The 26,447-nt window shown below is 33.3% G+C and overlaps 1 protein-coding gene across 10 annotated transcripts; it reads left to right on the forward strand.

Moving 5' to 3' along the window:
- ZNF711 (zinc finger protein 711) lies at positions 1-26,376 on the forward strand. Of its 10 annotated transcripts, none has more exons than XM_023531186.1 (11): positions 1-249; positions 2,093-2,217; positions 3,149-3,410; positions 3,760-3,864; positions 9,544-10,104; positions 17,898-18,053; positions 18,738-18,872; positions 20,946-21,083; positions 21,913-21,957; positions 23,230-23,373; positions 23,697-26,376. In XM_023531186.1, exons 4-11 carry the CDS (start codon positions 3,786-3,788, stop codon positions 24,872-24,874), a joined length of 2,436 nt encoding a protein of 811 aa, XP_023386954.1. In that variant the 5' UTR covers positions 1-249; positions 2,093-2,217; positions 3,149-3,410; positions 3,760-3,785; the 3' UTR covers positions 24,875-26,376. The 10 variants fall into 10 exon arrangements, with proteins under 10 accessions (XP_023386954.1, XP_011359454.1, XP_023386952.1 ...); XM_011361152.2 differs by having other exon boundaries at positions 9,556-10,104; XM_023531184.1 differs by having other exon boundaries at positions 3,149-3,405.
- The last annotated feature ends 71 nt before the right edge of the window (positions 26,377-26,447 follow it).

The raw sequence follows: 26,447 nt of genomic DNA on the forward strand, positions 1-26,447 counted from the left end.
GCCCCCTACCCTGCAGCACTGGTAGTGTGACGTAATGCAACCTCAGCAAGTCAGCAGCGTTATAAAGGAAGACAAGGCGGCGCGCTTCCCAGACGCAGAGTAGCTTGTGATTGGTCCGGGCTGCGGAACCTCGGAAACCCGAATGTGAGGACCGTACGGATCCATAGCTGCCGCCCCCCGCAGAAATCCGGAGCGCGGTCAGAATCCTAGCGGCGGTGGCGGCGCTAGCGGCAGTGGCAGCGGCAGCAGGTAAGGAGACTCTGGAGGAGAAAGTGGAGGGACTTGGGTCCGCTGCGCTCAGTGTCGCTCCTGTGAGGAGAGGAGAGGAGAGGCTCACACCCAGCGTGTGGTGTAGGGAGAAGGGAACAATGGAAGTGGCGTCTAGTCTCTAAGCTTTCCCTCCCCCTCGGGCTCACAGTTTTTGTCCTCGGCTGCGGCTGAGGGCCGGAGGGATTGAGGGAAGTAAATGTGTCCTCCTCAGCCGACCTCTTCTTCCCGTAGGCCAGAGACCCTGGGGGTGAGAGCCGTCGTTGAGGCCGTCGGTAGTTTAGGGCGACGGGAAAATGGCGGAAAACAAAACAGTGTAGTGAAGAATGCGACGTCCCCCTGGCATTTTCTTTCTGCGATCCCCCCACCCCCATATTCCTTTCACTCGCTCGGCCACCCCTCCCCAGCCCCCGCCCCCGCGACTAGTAACCTTGGAATGCGCGAGGGATGGTGGCGTTTGCGTGGAGGTGGCACCAAATCGGGCATTTTAGGGGATAGGGAGCCGTCAGAGCCGGAGGGGGGGGGGCGTGTGCGGCAAGTGTCGCCTCCGCTGAAACACCACCATTTTGGTTCCCAGCCGTCTCCCATGTAGCCAGGCAGAGGGAGCGGTAGGAAGATTCAGGGGTTGGGCAGCACAGCGAAGGTAGCAGCGGTCTCGACCGCTGCGCCAAGTGAGAGGAAGGAGGAGGGGAAAGGGTATTCTTGTCTCTTGGCTCTCCGCCTTTCCACAGCGAAGGTTCTCTTGTTCGATTTAAGATCCGGTCAGATGGGTAATATATGAGAGGGCACGTGTGTGTGTTCTGCTCGAAATGATTGAAACTTGGCATGGTCTTGGGAAAGGGAGACTTATGCGGGAAGAGGGTTGCGTCCAAAGCAGCAATACTGCTCTTGCCAGGGTTCCTTTGTCTCCTATATCTGCAAATACTACTTTCGCATTCTCTTGCTCTGCTACCTCAGGATTTCTCTTCCATCCCTTACCCTATTTACATCACCTAGAAGCTGGGTCCTGAATGAGCTATGTTTAAAGGAGATAAAGGAGAGACTGAGAGTAAAGAGTGTGTGTGTGTGCGTGTGTGTGTGTGTGTGTGTGTGTGTGTGCGTGCGTGCGCGCGCGCGCGCGCGCGCGTGTGTGTGAGTGAGAGAGAGAGAGAGAGAAGAGAAAGAGAAGAGGAGAGAGATTTCTGCTCCCCGTGCATTGCTGGAAAGATGTTTACTTGAAGCTTACTTGGTGGTAACCTCCATACAATAAAGAATGTGAGATAGACTCCTGAGAAGACCTAGAAGCTGAGCTATTTCTATTGGCTATTGAATACTTACGCTGCCGTTCTCATACTTCATTTATTATTGATTTTATTGAAACGTCCTATATGGGAAGAAAAGATGCTCCAATTTATTTATTTGGAATTCGTAGTGTGATACTTTCCATAGTAGTTCCACTGTGTTCAAATTTTTACGCTTCACTGAGCTCTAGTGCAGATTTTTCTCTGGATTTGGCAAAGATAAAACTTACCCTTGGTTCTCTTTCATTTTCCAAAATACGGTGTTGCTAGTAATTTTTAAAATGTGCTTTAGAGAAAATTTTGGTGTAATCAAGCAGTCCAATTCTAAGTGTAATAATGTTGCTTATATCATAATAGATAGCTGTTTCTATTGGTTGCTTTTTAGATTAACAGATTTGAGCATATGATCTCTTCTCAACTTCACCCTGCACATTAAAAGTGTAAAGAATAAAATAAATATGTGTAAAGAAAAATTCTTAGTTTGCTTAAGAGATTTGGTTTAAAATGTTTTAAAATATCTAATTTTAAATGTATTTTTACAATAGGTAAAGAGAACATTTTTCCAAAGAAAATAACATAGTTCAGAAGGAAAAATAAAAACGAAATTGCTGCAGATTTTATTTTACAATATGTAAGAAAATCTACAAATTCTTCAAGACACTATATTAAGGTGATTAAGAAATTACAGTGTTTTATTCAGTAACTAAACAAAATTAAGTGTTTAAAACGTTTTTAAGACCTTTATAATTGTTCTATTAGTTTTGTGATCAAGAATGTAATTACTATAATTAAAGTTGAAATAGTACTATTTTTAATGTTAAACATAAGTCCTTATGGCATTTTAATTTATCTCTGAACACAGGTAGTTTATTGTGAACTCTCGACTTCATTTTGAAGGCAGAAAACAATGTGGTATTTGAAAAAAGATAAAGCTAAGAATTTCTAAAACCTTGTAATTTTGTTCATATATAAAATGTAAAATAATTTTGTCTGAATCGTTTGATACACAGAAATGTCACCTACTGCTGTAGGATTTTTATACACATGACTCAAATGTTGATAGAGGTTACTCTGTTAGACGATCCTGCCTCCTGCACACCTATAGAACTTTAAGGCAGAGTGCAGGGAGAATCTTAGTTATCTCCTGTACTTAAGGATAGATAAAGTTGTTTTACATGGCAGCTTTCTAAAACTTTCATTAGTGATGTAATCTCATCTTTCGTGCAATATAACTCTGTTTATTAAACATTCCTATCTAAAAATGAGATAAATGTTTTATAAAATTGGCAGATTTTTTTTGATTGATTTACTTATGTTTGAAAGGGAAATGCAGATGTGTAATTGTAAGAAATATGCTGAGTGACAGCCATCTAACTTTCGGTTCTATATTATCTGGTCATCTTAGATATAGGATAAGTCATTTGCACTGAATGAAATATGTTGAGCCCTTGCTTTCAAAATGAGCATGAAGCTAGCATGACTTTCTTAATCATTAATGGAAAAAAGATCTGTTATACAATTACAAGTAAACGATATTCTTCTGGAAGAAACTATTTTGCTAAATGTTGGTATGTGATTGATCTTATCTCTACCATATTTAGGAAGCAGTCATGTTTCATGAGTCCTCAAAACTGTGAAACAAGAGAATATAGTAGAGTGAGCTCGGAAGTCCTTACTGACTCAAAGAACTCCAGGGAAACTGGGATAGAACATTTTACATTATAAGTAGAACCCCGGGAACCAGTGGTGAAACACAAGTTTATCTCCAGAGCTCCGCTGCAGGGCTGATCTGGGTCTCGAAGAAATGGATGAGAGCCACCGAATGAAATTCACTAATGCTAGACACCTGAGTCCTCTAGTAACGTATAACTATCCAACTATTGTCTGTCACTTGTTATTTTTCTTCTGCTTTTATAACATGTTTTAACTGGAACCTCAGTGTTACAGTTTTTGTTCTTTTGCTTGCTTCTATCACTTCCCTATTGCTCATCACCCTTAACTGTGTCTTATTCTCCATTACCTTTGGTTAACTTCCCTTCTTTTATTTATGGTTGTCACATAAAACATTTAATCAAAGTTTTTGTTTTGTTTTTCTTTGTAATGAGATTTGCACACCTGGTTGAGAGGCATATTTTCAATTGCATTTCTATTCTCAAAACAACTAACTGGCCTAAATGTATTTAAACTGTTTTAAAAATCATTTCTTTTACAGAGATATGTGAATGAACTTTGCTAAGTATGGATTCAGGTGGAGGAAGTCTTGGATTGCACACATCAGACTCTAGAATGGCCCATACCATGATTATGCAGGATTTTGGTAAAGCATTTTCTTTGTTGTATTTTTTCTTTCTTTTTTTAAAAGTCATAACAAACTAAATATCAAAACTACATTGAGGAAGGAGAGAGAATGAAAAAAACTGTTCTTTTGCTAGGAAAATATGTTTGCAGGGTTTATTTCCTTAAGGTAAAGCTATATGTATATAGTCTGCTTAAAATAATTTTTAAAATTTTGTGGGAAGATTGAGGTAAGAAACTTGGAATATAGTGGTAATATGTCATTGGGAGTGTAAAACTCAATTTGCATAAATAACTATCAGTTCTCACATCTAGCAAATATTAAACTAGCTTTCTAAAATACATTTTAAGTTGAATCGTTAATAAAGCTGAAAAAGGAAGTACTTCAGTCATTTTTAAAAAGATGCTTATATAGTGATATAGGAAAATTATGCATTAGGCGATTTATTATATTCCGTTACTATATTCTCAGAAAGTTGTTACTAATAGCATTACTTTAAAAAAATATATATATTCCCTACTTTTGTGGCCGTTTTTCAGGAGCTTCTTAACAGTAGTCATTTGGATGAAGATGCTAAGAATCCATTGACAGTCCACAAAGAAACTGAATTTGGGCAGGATCGATCTGAATTATAGAAGAGACAAGTATCTGAAGTATAAGAGGCAGGGGATAGGGTGATAAGAATTGAAGAAAAGATCAGCGTGAGCATATGAGAGTACAAAAGACAAATGGTAAATTGGGATAAAAAGTAAAGAGAAGACATGAAGTATTATGGAATTACCAAAGATGAAATTAAGGATGGGGATTCTTTGCTCAATTAAGAAAATGCCACTGTAGTGTTTTCATTTACACTTGAACTTCATTACATTTGAATTGTCCCCTGTCGTAAAGTCTGAAGTAATGAGAGTCAGAAAAATCGGATACTAGCTGTGGCAGTTTATTAACTATCTGTGTAAACGGGCAAATTACTTAATTCGCTTTTACAAGGGGGTCAGACTAGATAACATTTAAGGTCCTTTCCAATTCTTTGATTCCTTGACATTTCTGCCTGGTGAATAAAGGTATAGTGTGTTAGTTGAAGATTAAATTGATGAAATAGAAAGAAATCATGGATTTATTCTACTAAGAGCCAGAAGTGAGTTGTGTTGATTATGGATGACTTAGAAGTGATTTGGAGTGAAAAAAAAAAAAAGTACAGGAATAAATTCTAGAAGGACAAAGTTGCTGCAGAGTAAGAGATTTCACAAATCTTGTGAATTCTTTGCTAGAGATTGTTTTTTAAATATTGGAACGTTTGAACTTCAATGTGTTAAGTTTTGGTTGAAATGTCAACTTTAATTTTTTACCTTTAAAAAATATTAAGATATTTTTAAATGGAAGATATACAGTATTTTCTCCATTTAATACAAAATGTTACCTACTCTGTAAAATTTGGTAACATGCCAGACCCCTCTTCAATCCTGAAGAAGTTGCCTGTTAACAAGTAAAGCGTGATTCCTTTCAAAAATTGGGAAAAAAAATGTCTGATTGGTGCTGGTGAATATTAGGTATTCCTCTTACCTTCTTTTTCATCATTCCTCAATGTTTTGAGGTTTAATCCCTTATTATATCTAATACTTCATTTCTTTTTAGCTGCTAGAGAAGTAAAACATGCATATTGAAATATTTTTATGTATATTCTTTTTGTTGTATTTTTATTGCAATGTAATTAACGTACCATGTGATTCACCAATGTGAAAGAATATAATTCAGCGGGTTTTAGTATAATCACAAAGTTGTGCAGCCATCACCACTACCTAATTTTAGAACATTTAGTCATCGTAAAAATAAACCTCATACTCATAAGCAGTCACTCCCTACCCCCTTACCCCTAGACTTAGGCAACCACTAATCTTTCTGCTTATGGATTTACCTATTCTGGATATTTCAAATAAGTGGAATTGTACCACATGTGGCCTTTTGTGTCTGGCTTCTTTCAATCAGTATGATGTTTTCGAGTTTCATCCATGTTGTAGCATGTATCAGTATTCCATTCCTTTTTACTAACAAATAATATTCCACTGCAAAGATAAAAACTACATTTAGTTTATCCATTCATCAATTAACAGACAATTGAGTTGTTGAAATATTTTTAGTTCATTTGTGTTTTAATGCTTTTCTGTTTAACCTAAAGCTTTGCATCTTAGACTGGAGTGTAAGTGCCCTTGGAAACATATGGTGATGTGCTAAGGTGTACCTGAAGCCACAGAGTAAACAGCACATCTTCTTGGAGTACCTTTCATTTGAATTGGGGAGAATGCACATACATACATATGTAGACACAGTTATACTCATGTAAACATGTTATGGGATAGAAGGCAAAATTTTCATTCACTATCCCCTGTCTTATTGTGATTAATAAAATGGAAAAAAATTGAGAACTACTTCCAGATTTTTAATTTAAAACCCTTTCTAAATGAATTTAATAGAGTAAATCAACTTATTTATACCAGAAAAAATTTAAAGCCACAGTTTTTTGTTATACAAGTGTTTATGATTCAGCTACCTAGTAGTAGTTTGTGGTTTTTGAAAGGAGGCATTCTTTTTAAATTATTTTTTAATTTAATTTTTATACTCCTTTAAATATAGACAAGTAGATGGCAACTAAATTGTTTTTACATTTTTGGTTAAATTATTTTGTTGATTATCCAGTTAGATCAGAAAGAGCTAATAAGGGTAATGTTCACTCATTTGTGTTCAGGAATGATGTTGATCTGAGTATAGGTTAGGTTTCCATTTTTCCTTGGTAAGTCTGAAATCTTAGAAGGCAGGTGCTCTATATTTTTTTGATGTGCAGTTCCAAGCTCAATTTCATGCATAAATGTTATACTTTTGTATGATATTTTAAGAAATGCAAAGGTATCAAACAGGTCTAAACCTAAAGGGACCTTTATTGGGAGGATTTTTGACAAAGAAATTTTAGCCCTGGTAATTTAGGTTTCTTTCTGAAAGCAGTCCTTCTGTGCATAGTTTCTTCCCTGCCATTAAACTCTCTAAATTCTAAAATTTCAAATACATTCTCTTTAAATTTCTGCTAACATAAAATCTTAGATATTTGTAACCCCATTAATTAATGATATTTGTGAAATAGAGTTTAGCATATATAGGTAGAGATAACCAAGTAAATATATTTTGTGACACGAAATCTCTAAATTCTATGATTCTTGGTTGGGATAGAATGGCTAAGAATCTGAAACATGAATTTAATTCAGAAATGCATTAGACCCATTTTATGGAAGGATATTTGAAATTTTAAAATTTACAACATTATCTAATAACCTTACTCAGGTCTCAGTGTAATGGTTGTCTTTGGAATCTGTGCCATTAAATTTAATAGTTGTTTAAGATTTTATTGCTGTAGAAAGTCTGTGTTGCTTTGGGACTTAAATAGCAAAACAGCCCAAGGCAGACCTGACAAACACCAAACTTTATACTACTACTCTGGTGAAATTCTAGGTATTCACGTTTAAATGAAATAACTTTAGTAAAATGGAAAATGTTTGAAATGATGACTTGTTTTTTATTGTTATCTGGTATCTATTTGATTTCACACTTTCTACATGATTTTTGTCTTACTGCTTATAATTTGCTGCCTAGTGAGATAAATTTTTAATGCCACTTAATGCTGCTTACTAAATGCTTTAAAATTTAAATAAGTGACTGTAAGATAGGTCTTTTCACTCCTTTTCAAACTATTTCTTTAGTAGTGGTTAACCCTATAAATCTCTAAAACGGTCGTTAGAGTAAATAAATTCTATTCTTTTTTAACCAGTAGGAAAAAAAATCAGGTCTGGAGTCAAACAATGAGTTCAGTTCCCAGCTTGAGCCTTGGACAAGCCTATTTAATCTCCCTAAACCATAGTTACTTCATATCTAAAATGGGTAAAATAACAACTCACCTTGTTGTACAGTTGTTCTGAGACTTAAATGGGATAATATATGTAAAAGTATTAGTAGGTTGTTTGGTGCATAGTCAGTGCTCAATAAATATACCTTTGTGTATAGCTGAATAAGTCTCTTTGTTTAGAAATTCAGTGGAATCTAACAGATGAACTATAAGAAGAAAGAGCAAGATTTCATAGGAGACATTGAATCTTGGTCTGAGTAATCCCTGTGGAGAACTCATCAATTATTGGTCTAGGATCTGTGAGGTTATTTAGTTCAGTATAAACAAGCATATTTGGATTTATTTTAGTTTAATTCTGATTTAGTTTGACCTGTAAGTTCCTACTAGAGTAGAGGCTAGGTGAACTGAAAAACACTTTATTCCATCTTTTTAGAATCTTCTCAACCAGGTTAATCTGAACCAGGCCAGCAGTAGCATATTCCATCCTTCCCTAGTGTCCTCTCAGGAACCAAAGTAACCTCCAACAGCGCTCTAAAATAAATGGAATTTCCCATATTTTAAGTCTGACTTGTGAAAATATTTTATAAAATACTAATTTTATTGTTTATGTACATGTAATTCCAATTCTGTAAATTTTATAGGCTTAACATTTAATTTTTTCTTGCTAAAAACCCTATTTCCAGTTGGTTGAATGCTAAATATGGAATTCCCCTCTCATTCTCGGAAATGGCCAGTGGAATAATAAGTGAATAGAAAGTACTAATTGTATGTATATATATATTCCCTTAGTCTACCAGATTTTCAAGATTGAGGCCACATTTTGGGGGTGGGGAGTAATATGGTGGTTTAGGTGAGGCTTTGAGAATGGTAAGAAGGATACAAAAGGATTGAAAGGAAGATAATCCTGACAGGCAGCTTTCTCTTCTCACTTTATTTTTTGATGGGTTAAGGTATTAACAGTGTCCATTGGCCTCCATCCTAACTTGTTAACTAACTTCCATAATAAATTGGTTAATAATAGTGAACACTGTATAGCAAATAGCACTCTTTCAGGTATTACTTTATAGAAAGTGATCATCATGTGGAAAAGGCTTTGTACTGGATTATTTTGTGTAGATAATTTTATTATCACCTCGTCTACAAACTCTGTTAAGTTGTTCACTGTACCACCTCAGGGAAGCAGAATTTAACAGAGTTCCTCATGAAGAGATTTTTACACTCAAAATATTACAAGGGAATTATGAATTGGTGTTTACCATGATGCTCAAGAAAAACATTATATTAAGCTTTGTTCCTGCAGATTTACTAATTTAGAATTTAATACAATTTGGAGTCCATATGTATGATTTTTAAAATCAAACCAGATCTTTGTCTAAAATGGGTTTGTTTTTTCCCCATAATTCAGATGTTGAAAGAATATAGTAATTCTTGTAAGTTAAAGAAGTTCAGGGATTTATGAGCTTATAATATATATTTTATAATGTATTAAGCTTGTCTTATTATTAATTGAACATGTTAGCACTCTTTTATGTTTGTGTGTCCTTTTTATTTTAAGTTTTGAAATGCTAGACTCACAGGAAGTAGGAAAAATAGTACATAGGGTCCCGTGTACCCTTTACTCCTCTTCTTCCAATGGTGACATCTTATGTAACTGCAGTACAATATCAAAATGAGGAAATTAACATCGGTGCATTACTGTTAACTAGACTACAGACCTCACAAGACTATTTCATACTTAAATTACTTTATGTCATCTGATATGTTAAGTACAGTATTTTTAATTAATAAAATAACTTTGCTTTTTTGGATAATTGTTTGTATTATAGTGGCTGGAATGGCTGGTACTGCACATATCGATGGAGACCATATTGTTGTTTCAGTGCCTGAGGCTGTATTAGTTTCTGATGTTGTCACAGATGATGGGATAACTCTTGATCATGGCCTTGCAGCTGAAGTTGTCCATGGGCCTGATATCATCACCGAGACTGATGTAGTAACAGAAGGTGTAATTGTTCCTGAAGCTGTACTTGAAGCTGATGTTGCCATTGAAGAAGATTTAGAGGAAGATGATGGTGATCACATCTTGACTTCTGAGCTAATTACAGAAACTGTTAGAGTACCTGAGCAGGTTTTTGTGGCTGACCTTGTCACTGGTCCTGATGGACACTTAGAACATGTGGTCCAAGATTGTGTTTCAGGAGTTGACTCTCCAACAATGGTATCAGAGGAGGTTCTTGTAACTAATTCAGATACAGAAACTGTGATTCAAGCAGCTGGTGGTATTCCTGGTTCTACAGTTACTATTAAAACCGAAGATGATGATGATGATGACGATGATGTCAAGAGCACTTCTGAAGACTACTTAATGATATCTTGTAAGTGAAACATAAAGTCCATAATTACTTGGATTGATTTTTATATAACCTAGAAAGGTTTTCTGGGATGGAGATCTATTTAATGAAAGTCAAGGGGGTAATCTTTTTGAAAAATGACTTTTCAAAGTTGTGTTGAGATGCTTTTTAAAACTTGTTCAAATTTTTAATTTAGTGAAAGTTCATTCCCAGAATGAAGTAAAATAATGCAATTTATTAATATCTTAGAACAGAAATACAGATTTGGAAGGTTCAATAAGAAGATTAACTGATACAAAATTTTAATGACAAATATACATATTTCAAAATGGCAAGTTTATTTTATGCGACCACTGCTTTTTAAATATGGCAGGTACTGGGTTTGTCAGTTCAGTTTTACTTGGGAATTTAAGAATAATGTTAAGAAATGTGTAATTAGGTATTTTGTTAAATACTTGAGAAGCAAATCATAAACCTAGATTGTGTTTTATAGTTCTCTCTATAGTGTTCTGTTTGTGTAAATATGTGTGTATTTGCATGCAAAAATACTGTAACGTGTTTATTTCAAACTGCTTTATAATGTCCTCAAGACATTCTATATGGAGAAGGAAGATAGAAATATCTTGTTCTCATTTGAGGTGGTGGGTTTGCCTGAACAGCAATAATAATAAAAATTTAATGATAAATTATTGATGAAGCTTGAAGAGGTATTTCTATTTATAAAATTTGAAGGGATTGTGCCAGAAGTAGTAAAAATTAGATAAAGACTTGACTTTTCCATGGAGGATCTTTGTTCTTTTTTTATTATTATTTATTTTTTCATTTAAGTATAGTTGGTATACGATCTTATATTGATTATATTAGTTTAAAGTGTACAATATAGTGATTTGACATTTTTATACCTTATGATGTGATCATCCCGCTAATTCTTGCAATCATCTGCCACTGTGTAAACTTGTCACAATGTTACTGATTATATTCCCTTTCCCCTATTCATCTATCCCTCCACCCTCTTCCCTCTGGTAATTATCCATTTGGTCTCTGTTTCTATGAGTCTGGTTTTGTTGTTTTTAGATTCCGTATGTAAGTAAAACCATATGGTATTTGTCTTTCTTTGCCTGACTTACTTCACTTATCATAACAGTCAAGATCCATTCATGTTGTCGCAAATGGCAAAAAATTATTATTTTTTATTGCTGCTTAATATTCCATTGTTTGTGTATATGTTATTTTTATCCTTTTTTAAATAAAAAGAAATAGTTGATTGGGAAGTGCATCGCCAGGTAGAGTATATGTATGTGTGTATAAAGTGATTGTATGTTATATGTGTGTATCAGTGAATTTAAAGTGAAAAATAAATTAGATTAATTTAATTTGTAAATGTGCTTCTGAAGTCTAGTGTGTTAACTTTTTCCTCTATAAGCACTTTCGAAGGTGAATATTTATTTTTAAAGGAATGATTTAAGCCACTAAAAGACTGTGCAAACATTATTACCTCATTAAATTGAGATGAATTACTAAAGCAATTCCATATTTACATCTTAACCTGACATTAAAAAACAACTTATGGTTATGGTTACATAAAATGATGTGGCAAAAGTTGGTAGTGTTTCTGTACTAAAATAAATTCACCTTTCGCCCTCCCCACTTCACCCTTACGGGACACTTGTCAGATTAAACTCTTTGGTATTAAAGTGGTCTAAAATTTAGACATTATATGTATTATGGATAGTCATACCTTATCTTCTATGATTTAACTCTGCAAAAGGAATTTTTTAAAAAAAGTTTCTAGAATATTTTCATTTAGAATATTTATCTTGATATTAACCTTATATGTATACCAAATGCAAAGGATCTCTGTCCTAATCTAATAGATTTAGACTGAAAATTATAAAGGACACTGTATTGCTTGAATAAGATTGGAACTGCTGCAGGTCATTCAAAGAGAAATTTGGACTGGGAATTAATTAAAGCCTTAATCATTGGTAAAGAAACAGCGACATTTTTTTTTAAATCCTTTAAAACAAATTTTTTTTTATTGTGGAAAATGAGATGTATAGTTATACAAAAATTAAACATTTTTTATATCACCCGTCTTCCCACCATCCAGATCCTTGACCATTTTTATAATAGTTATAATATTCAAATTGTGGCTAGGTATTGTTTCTTACCATATTCATGTATTTTATTCTATTTCGATTTAGTTTTTCTTTTTTTTTTTTTCATCTCTTAATCTTTACTTCATTTTCTTTACCTCTTGGTTTCTGTTTGCCATTGAACCTTTCACGTGTTAGAGAATAAATTGTCTTGAAAGGCATCAATGTTACTTTAAAAAGTCCTCTGTTTTTTTCCCTCAAGGTAGAGATTTTCAAAATATCTAAGAGATAAAGTTGAAGACTTAAAACAGACCTTTGTCTTGTTCCTGAATCTCTGAGTAATCCTGTAAGGAAATATTGTCAATAGTTGAGTTTAAGGGGTAGAGGGTTTGTCTTCTCTCAATATGTGAGGTGCATCTGAGTTTTTTCCACTTTTAGGCAAAACGTCACAAATTCTTTATCTTAGCAGATGCTTAGGCTTTGCCAGTTGTGCTAAGTAACTTGGCAATTAATATAGGAAAGCTTTATCTGTATAAAGTGACCCTAGATAGGTTTTTCTTTAAAAATACCTCACACCCATAAGACATTTTATAGGCGATGATTTCTTTTATGAAAAGCTTCACTGAAGGAGGGAGGTTCCTTTAAATAATGATGAACCAATATAATGCATTTAAATTTTTTATTGACCTATAAAATCAGCTTATAGTTATTTCAGGAACATATTTGTATATAAAGCAAAATATCTTGATAGGGTCACTATGAGAGATCTCATGAACCTCACCAGTTTCAGGGGTAAAAGAGAAAAGTTAACATATTGTATTTTTTTTTAATATAACAGCTTTGTTGAGGTATAATTTTCATGCCATACAATTCACCCATTTAAGGTATACAGTTCAGTGGTTTTTAGTATATTCAAAGAATTGTACCACATCAATTTTAGAATTTTTCTTTACCTCAGAAAGAAACTTCATACCCTTTATCAGTCACCCTTCACCCTTCCCACTTCACCCGACCCCAGGCAACCACTAGTTCAATTTCTGTCACTATAGATTTGCCTATTCTAAACATTTTATGTAACTGGAATTATATGTGGCCTTTTGTGTCTGGCCTCTTTGACTTAGTATAATGCTTTCAAGGATCATCCATATTGTAGCACATGTCAATACTTCATTCCTTTTTATTATTGATTATAATTATAATATTATAATATTTCATTATATGGATATATATTTTATATATCCATTTATCAGTTGATGGACATTTGGGTTATTTCCACTTTTTGGATATTATTCATAGTGCTGCTATGAACATTCATGTGCAAGTTTTTCTGCAGATACATGTTTTCAGATCTCTTGGGCATATACCTGGGAGTAGAACACCTTTGTAATTAAATGTTACTAATTTTTGTTTGTTTCAGCATTATGAAATACAAATCCTTTAACGCATATCCTGACCCCATTCGTATGGTACATCATATACTCTATATTGATAATGTCATATCCACCATATAATTTTGCTAGGTAACATAAAGGGTACAGTAAAAAGCCTACTTAGTTTTTTAAAAGGAATGTTATCCATTTTGCTAAAATGAAATTTAATCATATTGTGCCAATGGGCTATAAAAGAATATTAAACATTGGCATTTTGTAGTGTTGGCAAACATTGCGCCTTTACTCTTTTATGTTATATTTAGCACCAGTAGAATTTCATGGTGTATATAATATTACCTGCTTATTTACGAGTTGCGATGGCATATGGGTTGAGAAACAACACTGTGGGACTTAAATATTGCAAGCTGTACAGTAAACAAAAAGTTTAAGCCTGAATTTGGAGGTATTTTGACCATTATCTGCATTTTTAAAAAGTCTTTAAGGATCTATTCCTAAAGTCAGTTGATTGCCTATTAAGTCTTTGTTAACTTTGTACTTTATGTAACAAAGAATATAGAACAAATCCTGAACTCGATGGTTTATCTATTAAAACTGCAAACTAAAATTTTAATAGTATCATCTTCCATGAATTTAAAATACAGAACAAGTGTAGTTAATACATTTCAAAATTGCTTATTCTGAGGAATTTAAGTAGAAAATAATGGATACATTAAACTGTGGACCTTAAGTAAATGTATAAATGGAATCAGAATAGCAACAGTAATTTCAGTACTTAAAGTGAAAATTATGGTGCAAACTATTGAGATATGACAAAATAATGTGAATTCTACTTTATGAACTTTAATTTTGTGAATTATACTTTTAATTCAGTTTATCTCAGAAGGAACAGTGATGACTTTAAACCATTCATGTAAAAATAAAATTCTGTTTATCAAATGAAGGTATTTTTATGATTTCACTAATTTAATATAAATTATTCTAAATTAAGAAATTCATATTTTGGACACTTGAAGTTTATGTATATCCTATGTCTCTATTTTCAAGAATGAGAAACTACTTTTTTTCCTAAAGATTTAACTTGCCTCTTTTAATTTTTTCTGTTTTCTTGTTTTACTCAACATATTTTAAAATAACCTGTTAAGTCAATATCAGATATTTAATCACCTTTTTTTTTTGTTCATTTTAATCTGTTCCATAGCCCAAAAAAATATTTAATGAAAATGTAGTAATAGAATTAGGGATTATGAATGAATAAAAATATTTAGTTTATTTTATTCATGGACAGTAAACTATTTGAACTCTTAAATAGTATGAAATTATTTATAGTTAATCATAAAGTTAAAGTAGCTTTGCATCGTAAAACAGATTTTTGAAATTTGTTTTTCACCATTTTGAAAGTCCAAAGCAATATTTTTGAAAATGTATATCAAATTTGAAACTGAAGTAGAGAAACTAGACTTCGACTCATTTAGATCTTTCTAAAATGTATTTAAGAGTACTGAGTTAATGACTTTTTAATTTTCAGTAGTTCTGAAACTGTTTAGAAGTAGTCAGGCTTCAGGATTTTGTTTCATATATGATACTATGACATACCTATAATAGGGAGGAACAGATTTTTCATTTAGATTACATTTGAGTTTTCTTTAGGGACAAGTATTGAAAAAATTGATAAGCATATACTATTTGGGGGAATATATTGTTTCATATTTATGGTCAAAGAAGAAAGTTTAATAATATGTTCATTGCATAGTTTGTGCATAGTATTCATGTGAAACAAAGTTATTTCTAAAGATTGTATAGCAAAATCAATTAAAATTTTTTTTCAATTACAGTTGACATATAGTATTATATTAGTTTCAGGTGTACAACACAGTGATTAGACATTTACATTACTTACAAAGTGATCATCCCGATAAATAAAGTACCCATCTGACACTGTATATAGTTATTACAATACTACTGACTATATTCCCCCATGCTCTATTCTACATCCCATGACTATTTTGTAACTACCAATTTGTGCTTCTTAATCCCCTCCCCTCTTTACCCATCTCCCTAACCACCGCAACCATCCAGCAACTATCAAAATGTTCTATGAATCTGTTTCTGTTTTGTTTGTCCTTTTATTCTGTTCTCTAGATTCCACAGATAAGTGAAACCATGTGACATTTGTCTTTCTTTGACTTCCTCCATTCAGCACAGTACCCTCTCGGTCCACCCATCTTGTTGTAGATGGCATGATCTCATTCTTTTCTATGGCTGAGTAATAATCCATTGTACATATATACCATTGTCCATATATACCACCTCTTCTTCATTCATCTGTCGATGGACACCCAGGTTGCTTCCATATCTTGGCTATTGTAAATATCAATGCAATGAACATATGGATGCATATGTCCCTTTGAAGTAGTGCTTTGGGTTTCTTTGAATAAATACCCAGAAGTGGGATCACTAGGTCTTTCTTTGTCTCTTGTTATAGCTTTTGTTTTAAAGTCTATTTTGTCTGATGTAAGTATAGCTACCCCAGCTTTTTGTCGTTTGTTTACATTTGCATGAAAAATATTTTTCCCTCCCTTTCAGTGTGTGTGTATCTTTTGATCTGAAGTAAGTCTCTTGTAGGCAACATGTTAGGATCTTGTTTTCTTATCCATTCAGCCACCCTATGTCTTCTGATTGGAGCATTTAGTCTATTTACATTGAAAGTGTTGATAGATATGTAGTTGTTGCAATTTTATTATTCATATTTTTAATCTTTTTTTCTTAAAGAAGTTCCTCTAATCCTCTAACATTTCTTATAATACTGGTTTGGTGTTGATGAACTCCTTTAGCTTTTTCTTGTCTGGGAAACACTTTATCTGTCCTTCAAGTCTAAATGATAGCTCTTCTGCATAGAGGAATCTTGGTTGTAGGTTCTTGCTTTTCATGAATGTTTCTCACCAATCTCTCTGGCCTGCAGAGTTCTGTTGAGAAATTAGCTGACAGTCTTATGAGAGCTCCCTTGTAGGTAACTAACTGCTTTTCTCTTGCTGCTTTTAAGATTCTCTTTTCGTTTTTAACCTTTGCCATTTTAGTGATGATGTGTCTTGGTGTGGGCCTTTTTGAGTTCATCTTGTTTGGGACACTCTTTGCTTCCTGCGTTTGTATGTCTATGTCATTCACCAGGTTGGGGGAATTTTGTCATTATTTTTTTAAATAGGTTTTCAGTTCCTTACTCTCTTCTTTTGGTACCCCTGTGATGTGAATATTTACATGCTTGATGTTGCCCCAGAGTCCCCTCAACCTATCCTCGTGTTCACTGATTCTTTTTTCTTTTTGCTCTTTTGGTTGAGTGTTTTCTGCTACCTTATCTTCCAAATCGCTAATTTGATCTTCTGCTTCATGTAATCTACTGTTGATTCCCTGTAATGTATTCTTTATTTTAGTGATTATGTTCTTTATTTCTGGCTGATTCTTTGTTTTTCTATCTCCAGTTTTATGTTTCCTGTCTCTTTGTTGAAATTCTCACTGAGATCATTGAAGATCCTTAAAACTAGTGTTCTGAAGTCTGCATCTCCATTTTGTTTAGTTCTTTTTCTGGAGCTTTGTAGTGTTCTTTTTTATGCACCATGTTTCTTTGTATCCCCCATTTTGGCTGCCTCTCTATGTTTATTTCTGTGTATTAGAGTTGCTAGAGAATCATATTTTTTAAATATGCTCAAAATGTAAGTAATATTCTCAAATATTGTTGCTTTAACTTTGTATATGACTTTGAAGTAAAGTATACGGTAAATCTAGAAGTACACAAAATTTCTGGTTTGAAATTGTTTTACATTGACTCAATGGATATTAAGAGTACTAAGATTTTATTTTTATAATGATTTCTAAAAAGCCAATTTATAAAATCCTTCAGGATTTCATATGTTAATTGGCTTGAAAAAATACTGCTATTTAAGTTGGGAATTATTTCTGTGAGCTTATTTTATGAGTACTATGTATTTTCTGTTATTAATTTTGATGTTAGGATTTAACTTGTTGAGCGTGATGGAAGATTATTTAATCTTTTCCCAAACCATTTTTATTAAAGCTGTATGGTTATTAAATATTTCATACATATAAATTGAAGTCTGAGAATAGATTTTTTATATTAGCGTGATCATGTAGTATATCTGACCTTGTACACTGGTGTTTTCATGAAACATACCACTTTTAATTGTGGCATAATAAGTCATTATATGAATATAGTGAGTTCAGAGATTAACGCATTATTTCATGTTGCACTTATGCTTAACATTCACTAAATGTCAGTGGTACTTTTTGGCTGAAATAGTTTCTGTTTTATATTTTACAGTGGATGATGTTGGGGAAAAATTAGAGCATATGGGGAACACACCATTAAAAATCGGCAGTGATGGTTCACAAGAAGATGTTAAAGAAGATGGATTCGGTTCAGAAGTAATAAAAGTGTATATATTTAAAGCTGAGGCTGAAGATGATGTTGAAATAGGTACAAAGACTAATCTTAGTTTATTGCTGTAATAGTTAGAAATTAGAACTTATTCTTATCTTTTCTGCAAGTCTTCTAATATTGTCATCAATTTGCAGATTTTTGTAGGTTTTTTGAGGATAGAATATTAAAAATTATATATGAGTATATAGCAGGAATGCAGAATATGTCATTCTTAGATTCTTTCAAACATGTTGAAATATCAAAACAAATAAGAAAGGATTTGGTTTAGAATAGGAAATTATAATGAGTATTTAAGGGCAGGCTAGAGGTAGGTTGCTTGGATTTCTATCCTAGTTCTGCCATTTAGCTGAATGGCCTTTGGTGAGTTACTTAACTCCTTCTGCCTCAGTTTTCTTTTCCATAAAACAGCCATAATGACAGTAACTATCTCACGGGCCTATTGTGAAGATTAAATGTATAAGTACAGTACATGTAAAAGACTTATTACAGTGCTTGGCATATAAATGTGATATGTTACCATTTGTTGTTATTTCTCAGTGATGACTGAAAAGTTAAAATGTAATTTATTAGAAAATTCTCTTGGCACTTAAAAATTTATATTGGGATATTTGGGGGGGGGATATTTTTCTAAAGGAAAATAGTTCTTATATATCCTACTTATTAATTTAGGAAATTATTCCATTATACTTCTCTATTTTGATATGTGTTTTAATTTCTAAGGCGGAACAGAAATTGTCACAGAGAGTGAGTACACCAATGGACATTCTGTAGCTGGAGTGCTTGACCAGAGCCGAATGCAGCGGGAGAAGATGGTTTACATGGCAGTTAAAGATTCTTCTCAAGAAGATGATATCAGTAAGAAAAAAGGGCACTGTAGTGACTTATCAGTAACCATCATGTATTCTTTTAAAAAAATAATTCAGTCTCAGAGATACAAACACTATATAGGAACCAAGGTCACTAAAATAAGCCTGACCCTTTGCTGTAATTAATTTAAAAGGGAAGGGTCCCTTTGATCAATCATATATACATGTATTATTTAAATCAGCAAACATGAAATACTATGTCTCAAAGATACTAGGGATACAGAGATCAGCAGCATATCATTGCTGACTTCAGTAGAGCCCACAAAGTACAGGCAATTACTGAGAATCTACTTTGTTTGTGTTAATGGATATGTTGCGTGTTTATTATTTAATTCTCACAACTCATCTCCGAGGTAGGTGGTATTGTCTCTGATTTATACAAGGAAAATTGCTCAGGGAAGTTAAGTAATCACCCAAGATCATTTTAATATTAAATGGGGAAGGTAAGATTTGATTTCTTATCAGTCTAGCTCTATTGCCAGTGTTCTTTCCACATGGTAGTGAGCACTGCTGGCCTCTTTCTGGATTTAGCAGTGGAAGGACTAACTGGTTGTTCTTCGGTTCCTGAGGGATTAGCTGAGTAAGTATTTTTCCAATTTAAGCTGCCAGGATCTTTACTTATTGTTGCCTTTGATGGTTTCCACATAGTTGCTGCTTAAGACTTCTTGAAGCGGAGTACCACCGAGTGAAAAAAGATTCTCAGATTTCCTTTCCTGCCATTTCCTTATGAAGACATTTTACTCTGCCTACTTTCTCCTCACCTCTATGTAGGAATGCAGCCCTTCCATAAGGCTTCTGTCTTCTTGTCGTGCTGAGACCAAAAACAAAACAGAACAAAACTTTGTTTTGCCGTAGAAGGGCAAGAACCTTCACATAAGCGCATTACCTTGACAGTACTCAGCTGTACTTACCATGCATTCTGATCCCCACTCCTCAAATTTCCTTCCCTTAGAAGCCATGGGGAGCTGAATTCCAATCCCAAACATGAATAATATACCACAACTGAAGATATCGAAACAAATAAGCCTAGAGGATTTGGTTGGCAAAGTAAAGAGTTAAATGAAATCATTTCTATTTGGTCTCTAAATTCTTTATTTTTATTGTTTTTAGTCATTGGTCAGTAAAGGGGCACAGTAGAAGGTGGGAAACTAAAGCTTGGGTTAGCTGATTCCAGAACTCCATGGGGATGTGGAAAACTTAGACCAATGTCTCTTTCTGGTTAATTGAAAGAACAGAAACTTAGAAGAAGAGGAACACTTTTTTCCAACATTTTCCCCACATTTCTTCTGTAGTGAATAGAAGATCCCAGTGTGTTAATCAAAGGAAAAACATAAATTCAAGCCAATTTCCTATTTAACATGTTAAATCTAAACAGATAATTTCACATGAAATACACTAAATGACCTTTTAGGTTTACTTTTTTTTTTTTACATCAATACTATATTTTTAAAAATGAGTCTCACTTAATGTTTTTTTTTCTCAGTGAAAGTCTCTGAAAATCCTGCCTCTTCAAGGTGTCCACATATTGTTGAGCACCAACATTTTATACACACACACACACACACACACACACACACACACACTATATGATTTTAATGGTTTTTATTTAAAAATTTTTTCATTACTAATATTTTTGGCTATTTTTCATTGTATGTACAATACTGCATTTAAGTTACAGTATGTGGAAATAGCATGGACCACTTTTATAGTATTGATTCTATGGGAAATGCTTTCTGAGTTCCAAAGAATTATCAGGCAGAATTATGAAATACAACCCTTTTATGAAGTTGTAATGCCCAATGGACTGTAAAATAAGTCAGCATATTTCAAGCGCACGTTTTATATAATCTAAAAGTCATTTTTATATGAACGGATTGTAAGAGGAGAAAAAATTTTGATAAATGATTGTCTCCTAGTGGCACTAGCTTCCGGAGTGCCTAATGTAACTTTCAAATTAACCAAATTGAAATCTTGAAAGTTGAAAGATTTAAATTGTTTGGAAATTTGTACCCATTTATTAAATATTTGGGGTTATAAACAAGCAATTATTTCTAAAATTTAGGTTGCGCTGAAATAGCAGATGAAGTTTACATGGAAGTCATTGTAGGGGAAGAGGAAAGAACTTCTCTCTCTGAGACTCAGCTTGATGACTCTGATGTTAATAAAACAATTGTCCCTGTTGTCTGGGCTGCGGCATATGGTAGGACACTGGCATTTTTTCACCTGATAAGTGCATAACATAACTATTTGATCAGCCTTTAGATCATTAAATATGCTGTGCTAATGCCCCCTTATGAGTTGGCTAATATTAAATGTTTTGCTGTGGACTGATTCATCTCTAGTTACATGATTTTCCTACCACATATCTTGTGTTATTTAAAATGAACCTTGCTTAATGCATTGTTTTTCAAGTAGGATTTATTTTAAATCTTACCTGTATAAGTGCCATAAAAAGTTTTATTTTTCTAAAATAGGAATAGCCTTTGAAAATTGACCCTTCTCCTTTTGGAAAAACTTATTTCATATAGTAACACCACAAATAACAAGATTTTGGGGTTTTGAAAAGGAACAGAAATCTAGGTATGCACTTCTAGAAAGTACATAAAGGAAGGTAAATTTATCAAGTTATTCTTTTCCTCTTTTATCTCATTCCTATTTAATCTACAAGATGATCCAGGTATACCCTTTACTTTAAAAAAATTTGGATTAATTTATCTTGGTTTTTCTAAAGGTTCGTTCATTTAACAGTCATTTATTGAACATCTTCAATTTTGAAGGAACTCTGCAGAAATATCTACTCAGTTTTTACTTAGAAAGTAAGATGGTTCTTGATAATAGTTCCAGAGATGCTGACAGCAGCCCTTATTTTCACTGTGTGAAATTATCTAATCTATTGGAATAGAAGAACTCAACTAAAAAATATTTTAATCCAAAAAATGGTGATCAAAGTAAGATTTTGTAGCTTAAGATGTGATCCACTAGTAATCATTATACTCAGTATATCAGTTTTTAATTAGTCTTTTTTTTAGATGAAAGAAGAGTTTCACGAAGGTATGAAGATTGTCAGGCATCAGGTGAGAGAGCATTATATGTGAGATGTAAGTTAAATAGCTAGTTTTGTATACTGCTTGGTAAATGAGGAGTTATTAGTTTGTATGTGCAGACATATTTGTTGGACCCTTACCTGCCTGGTTATATTTTGTCAATTTAGTTACATAGGAATTTGCTTCTTTTAGGAATTGATTAATCTAAATGCAGACTTAATGTGTTATTCTTTTAATACAATTTATTTTACATTTACCTCAAGATACAAATACCAGGCAACTTACCACATGGACCATAAAAGGCTGCTGTGGAAAAATTATAAAATAAACATATTGACAGAAGTATAAAAATCCATGATATAATATCAACTATTTGTTAATGTCTTCTTTGGGACAGAACCGTTTCCTAGTTTTTTTATAGCACCCAGTAGATATCTGTAACTGTTTCATAAGACCCATGTGTCAGCTTATTTTATTTTATTTTTTTTAGTTTTAATACACTCCATATAGTGTTATTCCATAGTTGAAAATTCTTTATATTCTTAAGCAAGGAGACTTTTCTCATGATAAAGTATCTGACTGGTTCATTTCTACTGTTAGGGGGTATTTTGACTGAATTTAAATGTAGATTTCAGAGGAATTGATTAGAGTCATATATCACAGCATATAAACTAGACAGACAGTTTTTTAGTTCTACATTTGTAAATTAAATTGCATAACACAACAGATTTGTGAGAACTGAAATGTTATTAAATGCTTTATTCTGTATACACTGATCCCATTGAAATTGTGGTAAATTGCTTGTCACAGCTATCTTAACCCGTAAAGTCAGTCAATACTTTTTACATTGAGTAAACTATCCCAAAGCATATATACAAGAGATTTGTTGTTTATGTATTACACATAGTCACCATGATTATATTGGTTCACTAACACATGTATATTTCTTTGCTATATCTCTTTAATCAGTCTTCATTGGTGAGAAGTTGATCTGATGGTGAGATTTTTGTTTAGGGTCATAAAATTCAGTATCATTATGTTAAATTTACCATGTCAGTTTATTCCTTTAGGATAAATAAATTGAGATATCTTAAAGTTAATTTTACATGATAGCCTGTTTAAAGTGTTTGCTTATATGTGTGTGTGAGAGTAAAAAGAAGAAATTGTGAAATTTTCTACCACAAAGTGAAATTTAGTACCATAATAGCAAGTTATTGCCATGCCATCTCTAGTAATTCATCCAACAAAAACCAAAAATGTATAAATAGAGGTAGTTTAATTGTGTATCAATTTTTTTTCCAGGAAATACTTTGGACTCAACATTAGAAAGCAGAAGTAGTACAGCAGCACAGTACCTTCAAATATGTGATAGCATTAATACAAATAAAGTACTTAAGCAAAAAGCCAAGAAGAGGAGAAGGGGAGAAACAAGGCAGTGGCAAACAGGTAAAATACTAATACTTTTCTTTATGAGTATTTTATAATTTGAAATGTGGAAGTTGTTTTAGTAACCAGAGGAAAAACGTCAGTTGTTTATAATAAAGTTCTATTCCCATGTACCTGTTTGATCTTAATAGTTGGGTTTTTTTAGTGAGCTACTTTATCATAAATTGCTTTTAATGTGCACTTTATCTTATTATATTTTATTCTACTAGTATAGTACTCACATTGTGAATGTCAGCTAATTTTGGCACTTTTGTTGTAACATCCTTTAAGAGTCTGGCCAAACGTCACAACTTCCTTATTATTATTATTTTTTTTTAATCTAGCTGTTATAATAGGCCCTGATGGACAGCCTCTGACAGTATACCCTTGCCATATTTGCACAAAAAAGTTTAAATCCAGGGGATTCTTGAAAAGGCACATGAAGAATCATCCTGATCATTTGATGAGAAAAAAATATCAGTGTACAGATTGTGACTTTACAACTAACAAAAAAGTGAGTTTCCATAACCACCTAGAAAGCCATAAGCTTATAAATAAAGTTGACAAAACCCATGAATTTACAGAATACACACGAAGATACAGAGAGGCTAGTCCACTGAGTTCAAATAAACTTATACTAAGAGACAAGGAGCCGAAGATGCACAAGTGCAAATACTGTGACTATGAAACTGCAGAACAAGGACTATTAAACAGACATCTCCTGGCTGTTCACAGCAAGAATTTTCCTCATGTTTGTGTTGAGTGTGGGAAGGGCTTTCGACATCCTTCTGAACTCAAGAAACATATGAGAACCCATACTGGTGAGAAGCCATATCAGTGTCAGTATTGTGTTTTCAGGTGTGCAGATCAATCAAATCTGAAAACTCACATTAAGTCTAAGCATGGTAACAATTTGCCATATAAATGTGAGCATTGTCCCCAAGCGTTTGGTGATGAGAGAGAGCTTCAACGCCATTTGGATTTGTTTCAAGGACATAAGACACACCAGTGTCCTCATTGTGACCACAAGAGCACCAACTCAAGTGACCTTAAGCGGCACATTATATCTGTCCACACTAAGGATTTTCCTCACAAATGTGAAGTCTGTGATAAAGGTTTTCATCGTCCTTCTGAGCTCAAAAAGCATAGTGATATCCATAAGGGTAGGAAGATTCATCAGTGTAGGCACTGTGACTTTAAAACATCAGATCCATTTATTCTTAGTGGTCATATCCTTTCAGTTCATACTAAGGATCAATCATTGAAGTGTAAAAGGTGCAAGAGAGGGTTCAGACAACAAAACGAGCTCAAAAAGCATATGAAGACCCACACTGGAAGGAAGATTTACCAATGTGAGTATTGTGAATACAGTACTACAGATGCATCTGGCTTTAAACGGCATGTGATATCAATACATACAAAAGACTATCCACACAGGTGTGAATTCTGCAAGAAAGGATTCCGAAGACCATCAGAAAAAAATCAGCATATCATGAGGCACCACAAGGAGGCACTTATGTAATAAGACCAATATCAAGAATGAAGCTAGTTGGAAAATATGATACACTACATGGAAGGAAAATTTCACAAACTCATCTGGTTACAAAGCTTGATATCGTAACTTTACATTCTTTGTATTAAAGATCTTAAGATATTTGAATTGATGGGATCCCTTTGAAAACTAAAGAATTTAAGAAGCACCATAGAATGGTTGCAGAAAACCTTATTGTCTATTTAATAGGATTATATGTATAATTAAACTATAGAGGGGAAGAGCAAAGACAATGACTTTATTTGGTTGATCATACTAGAGACACGATTCTGAAAAGATCATGCATAGTTGAGGAGATTAGCAATGCTTTGCTATGGCAAACAAGCCTCACTTTTATGCATTTTAGAAAGGGGGCAGTAAATAAAATGCAGTCATCCATCAGTCATTTAGTCTTTGAGCCTTTTATATGGTACCTGGAAATTGAATTCCAGAATGGCAAAAGTTTGTGTATTCATTAAAATAAGTTTCACTAGAAAACAGGTTAGATTAATTCAGTACTACTAAAAAGAATTTCAGAGCTGCTGATATTTGATCACAGGACAGGATGTTTGAAATACAGCATTCTATGCTGAAGTTTAAGGTGAAGTCTATGGATTAAAGTTCCCCTTTTTCTGATGTTTGAGTTGATTGTTGTTCAGTATACTATATATGACAAAAGTATATTTGCGTCAAATATGGCTTTCTAAAACGGATGCAACAATAGTGTTGCAAAGTTAGCACTATATTTCTTAATGATCTAAAGATGAAATTGAGAGAACACAGTTTTCTTAAATATAATGTTTTGAGGGTTTTTTTTAGGACAGTCTTAGCAAGTATGATGGTTCTAGTCTTACTTGCTCTAATGTTTAAAGGTGCAATTTTATGTCATTATTGAAATTTTTGATTTTTAAAATCTATATACCATGTTATTAACATGCATTTTCAATATGAAGCAGTGTTTATGCAGTATTTAACAAAACGCTATGCTGCCAATAGAGTTCGGAGGTGGATATTCAGTTTACAGTGTATAAATTTAAAATATGCATCCCTTTAACAACGCTTTGTGTTAGCATGCTGCAAATCAAAATGGCGCTTAATATAAAAAGCTGGTTTAGGGAAATTTAATGAAACTCCTGTTCATAAATGTAATGCATATGATGTGTACTTTTAAATTTTAGTTGCTTCATGTTTACACTCAGCTGTTCAACATAATTAAAATGTAATTTTATTTCATGCTATATTGTGGCTTTGTGTTTCAACTAATGTTCACCTTTCTGTTTTTGCACCAAATAAGAATCAGTTCCTTGAGAAGAAATTTTTTATCTTTCTTAACTTCAGAATATTAAATTTGGAAAATCTAAACTTGTGTGTTATGTGGCTGTAAATGATGTACACGCTGTAAAATAAGATTGTCACTGTTACGTGGGATTATTATTTCTAAATGTTACTCATTGAAATGAGCATACAATAAAAAGCATTTATTGCACTTCAAAGTTTTATGAATTTATTTAAAGTTTTGCTGTAGTGTTCATACTTTATTAAAAGACTTTTCACTTGAGACTGC

Source organism: Pteropus vampyrus, unplaced genomic scaffold (assembly GCF_000151845.1).
Source record: "Pteropus vampyrus isolate Shadow unplaced genomic scaffold, Pvam_2.0 Scaffold63, whole genome shotgun sequence".
NCBI classification, from domain to species: domain Eukaryota; kingdom Metazoa; phylum Chordata; class Mammalia; order Chiroptera; family Pteropodidae; genus Pteropus; species Pteropus vampyrus.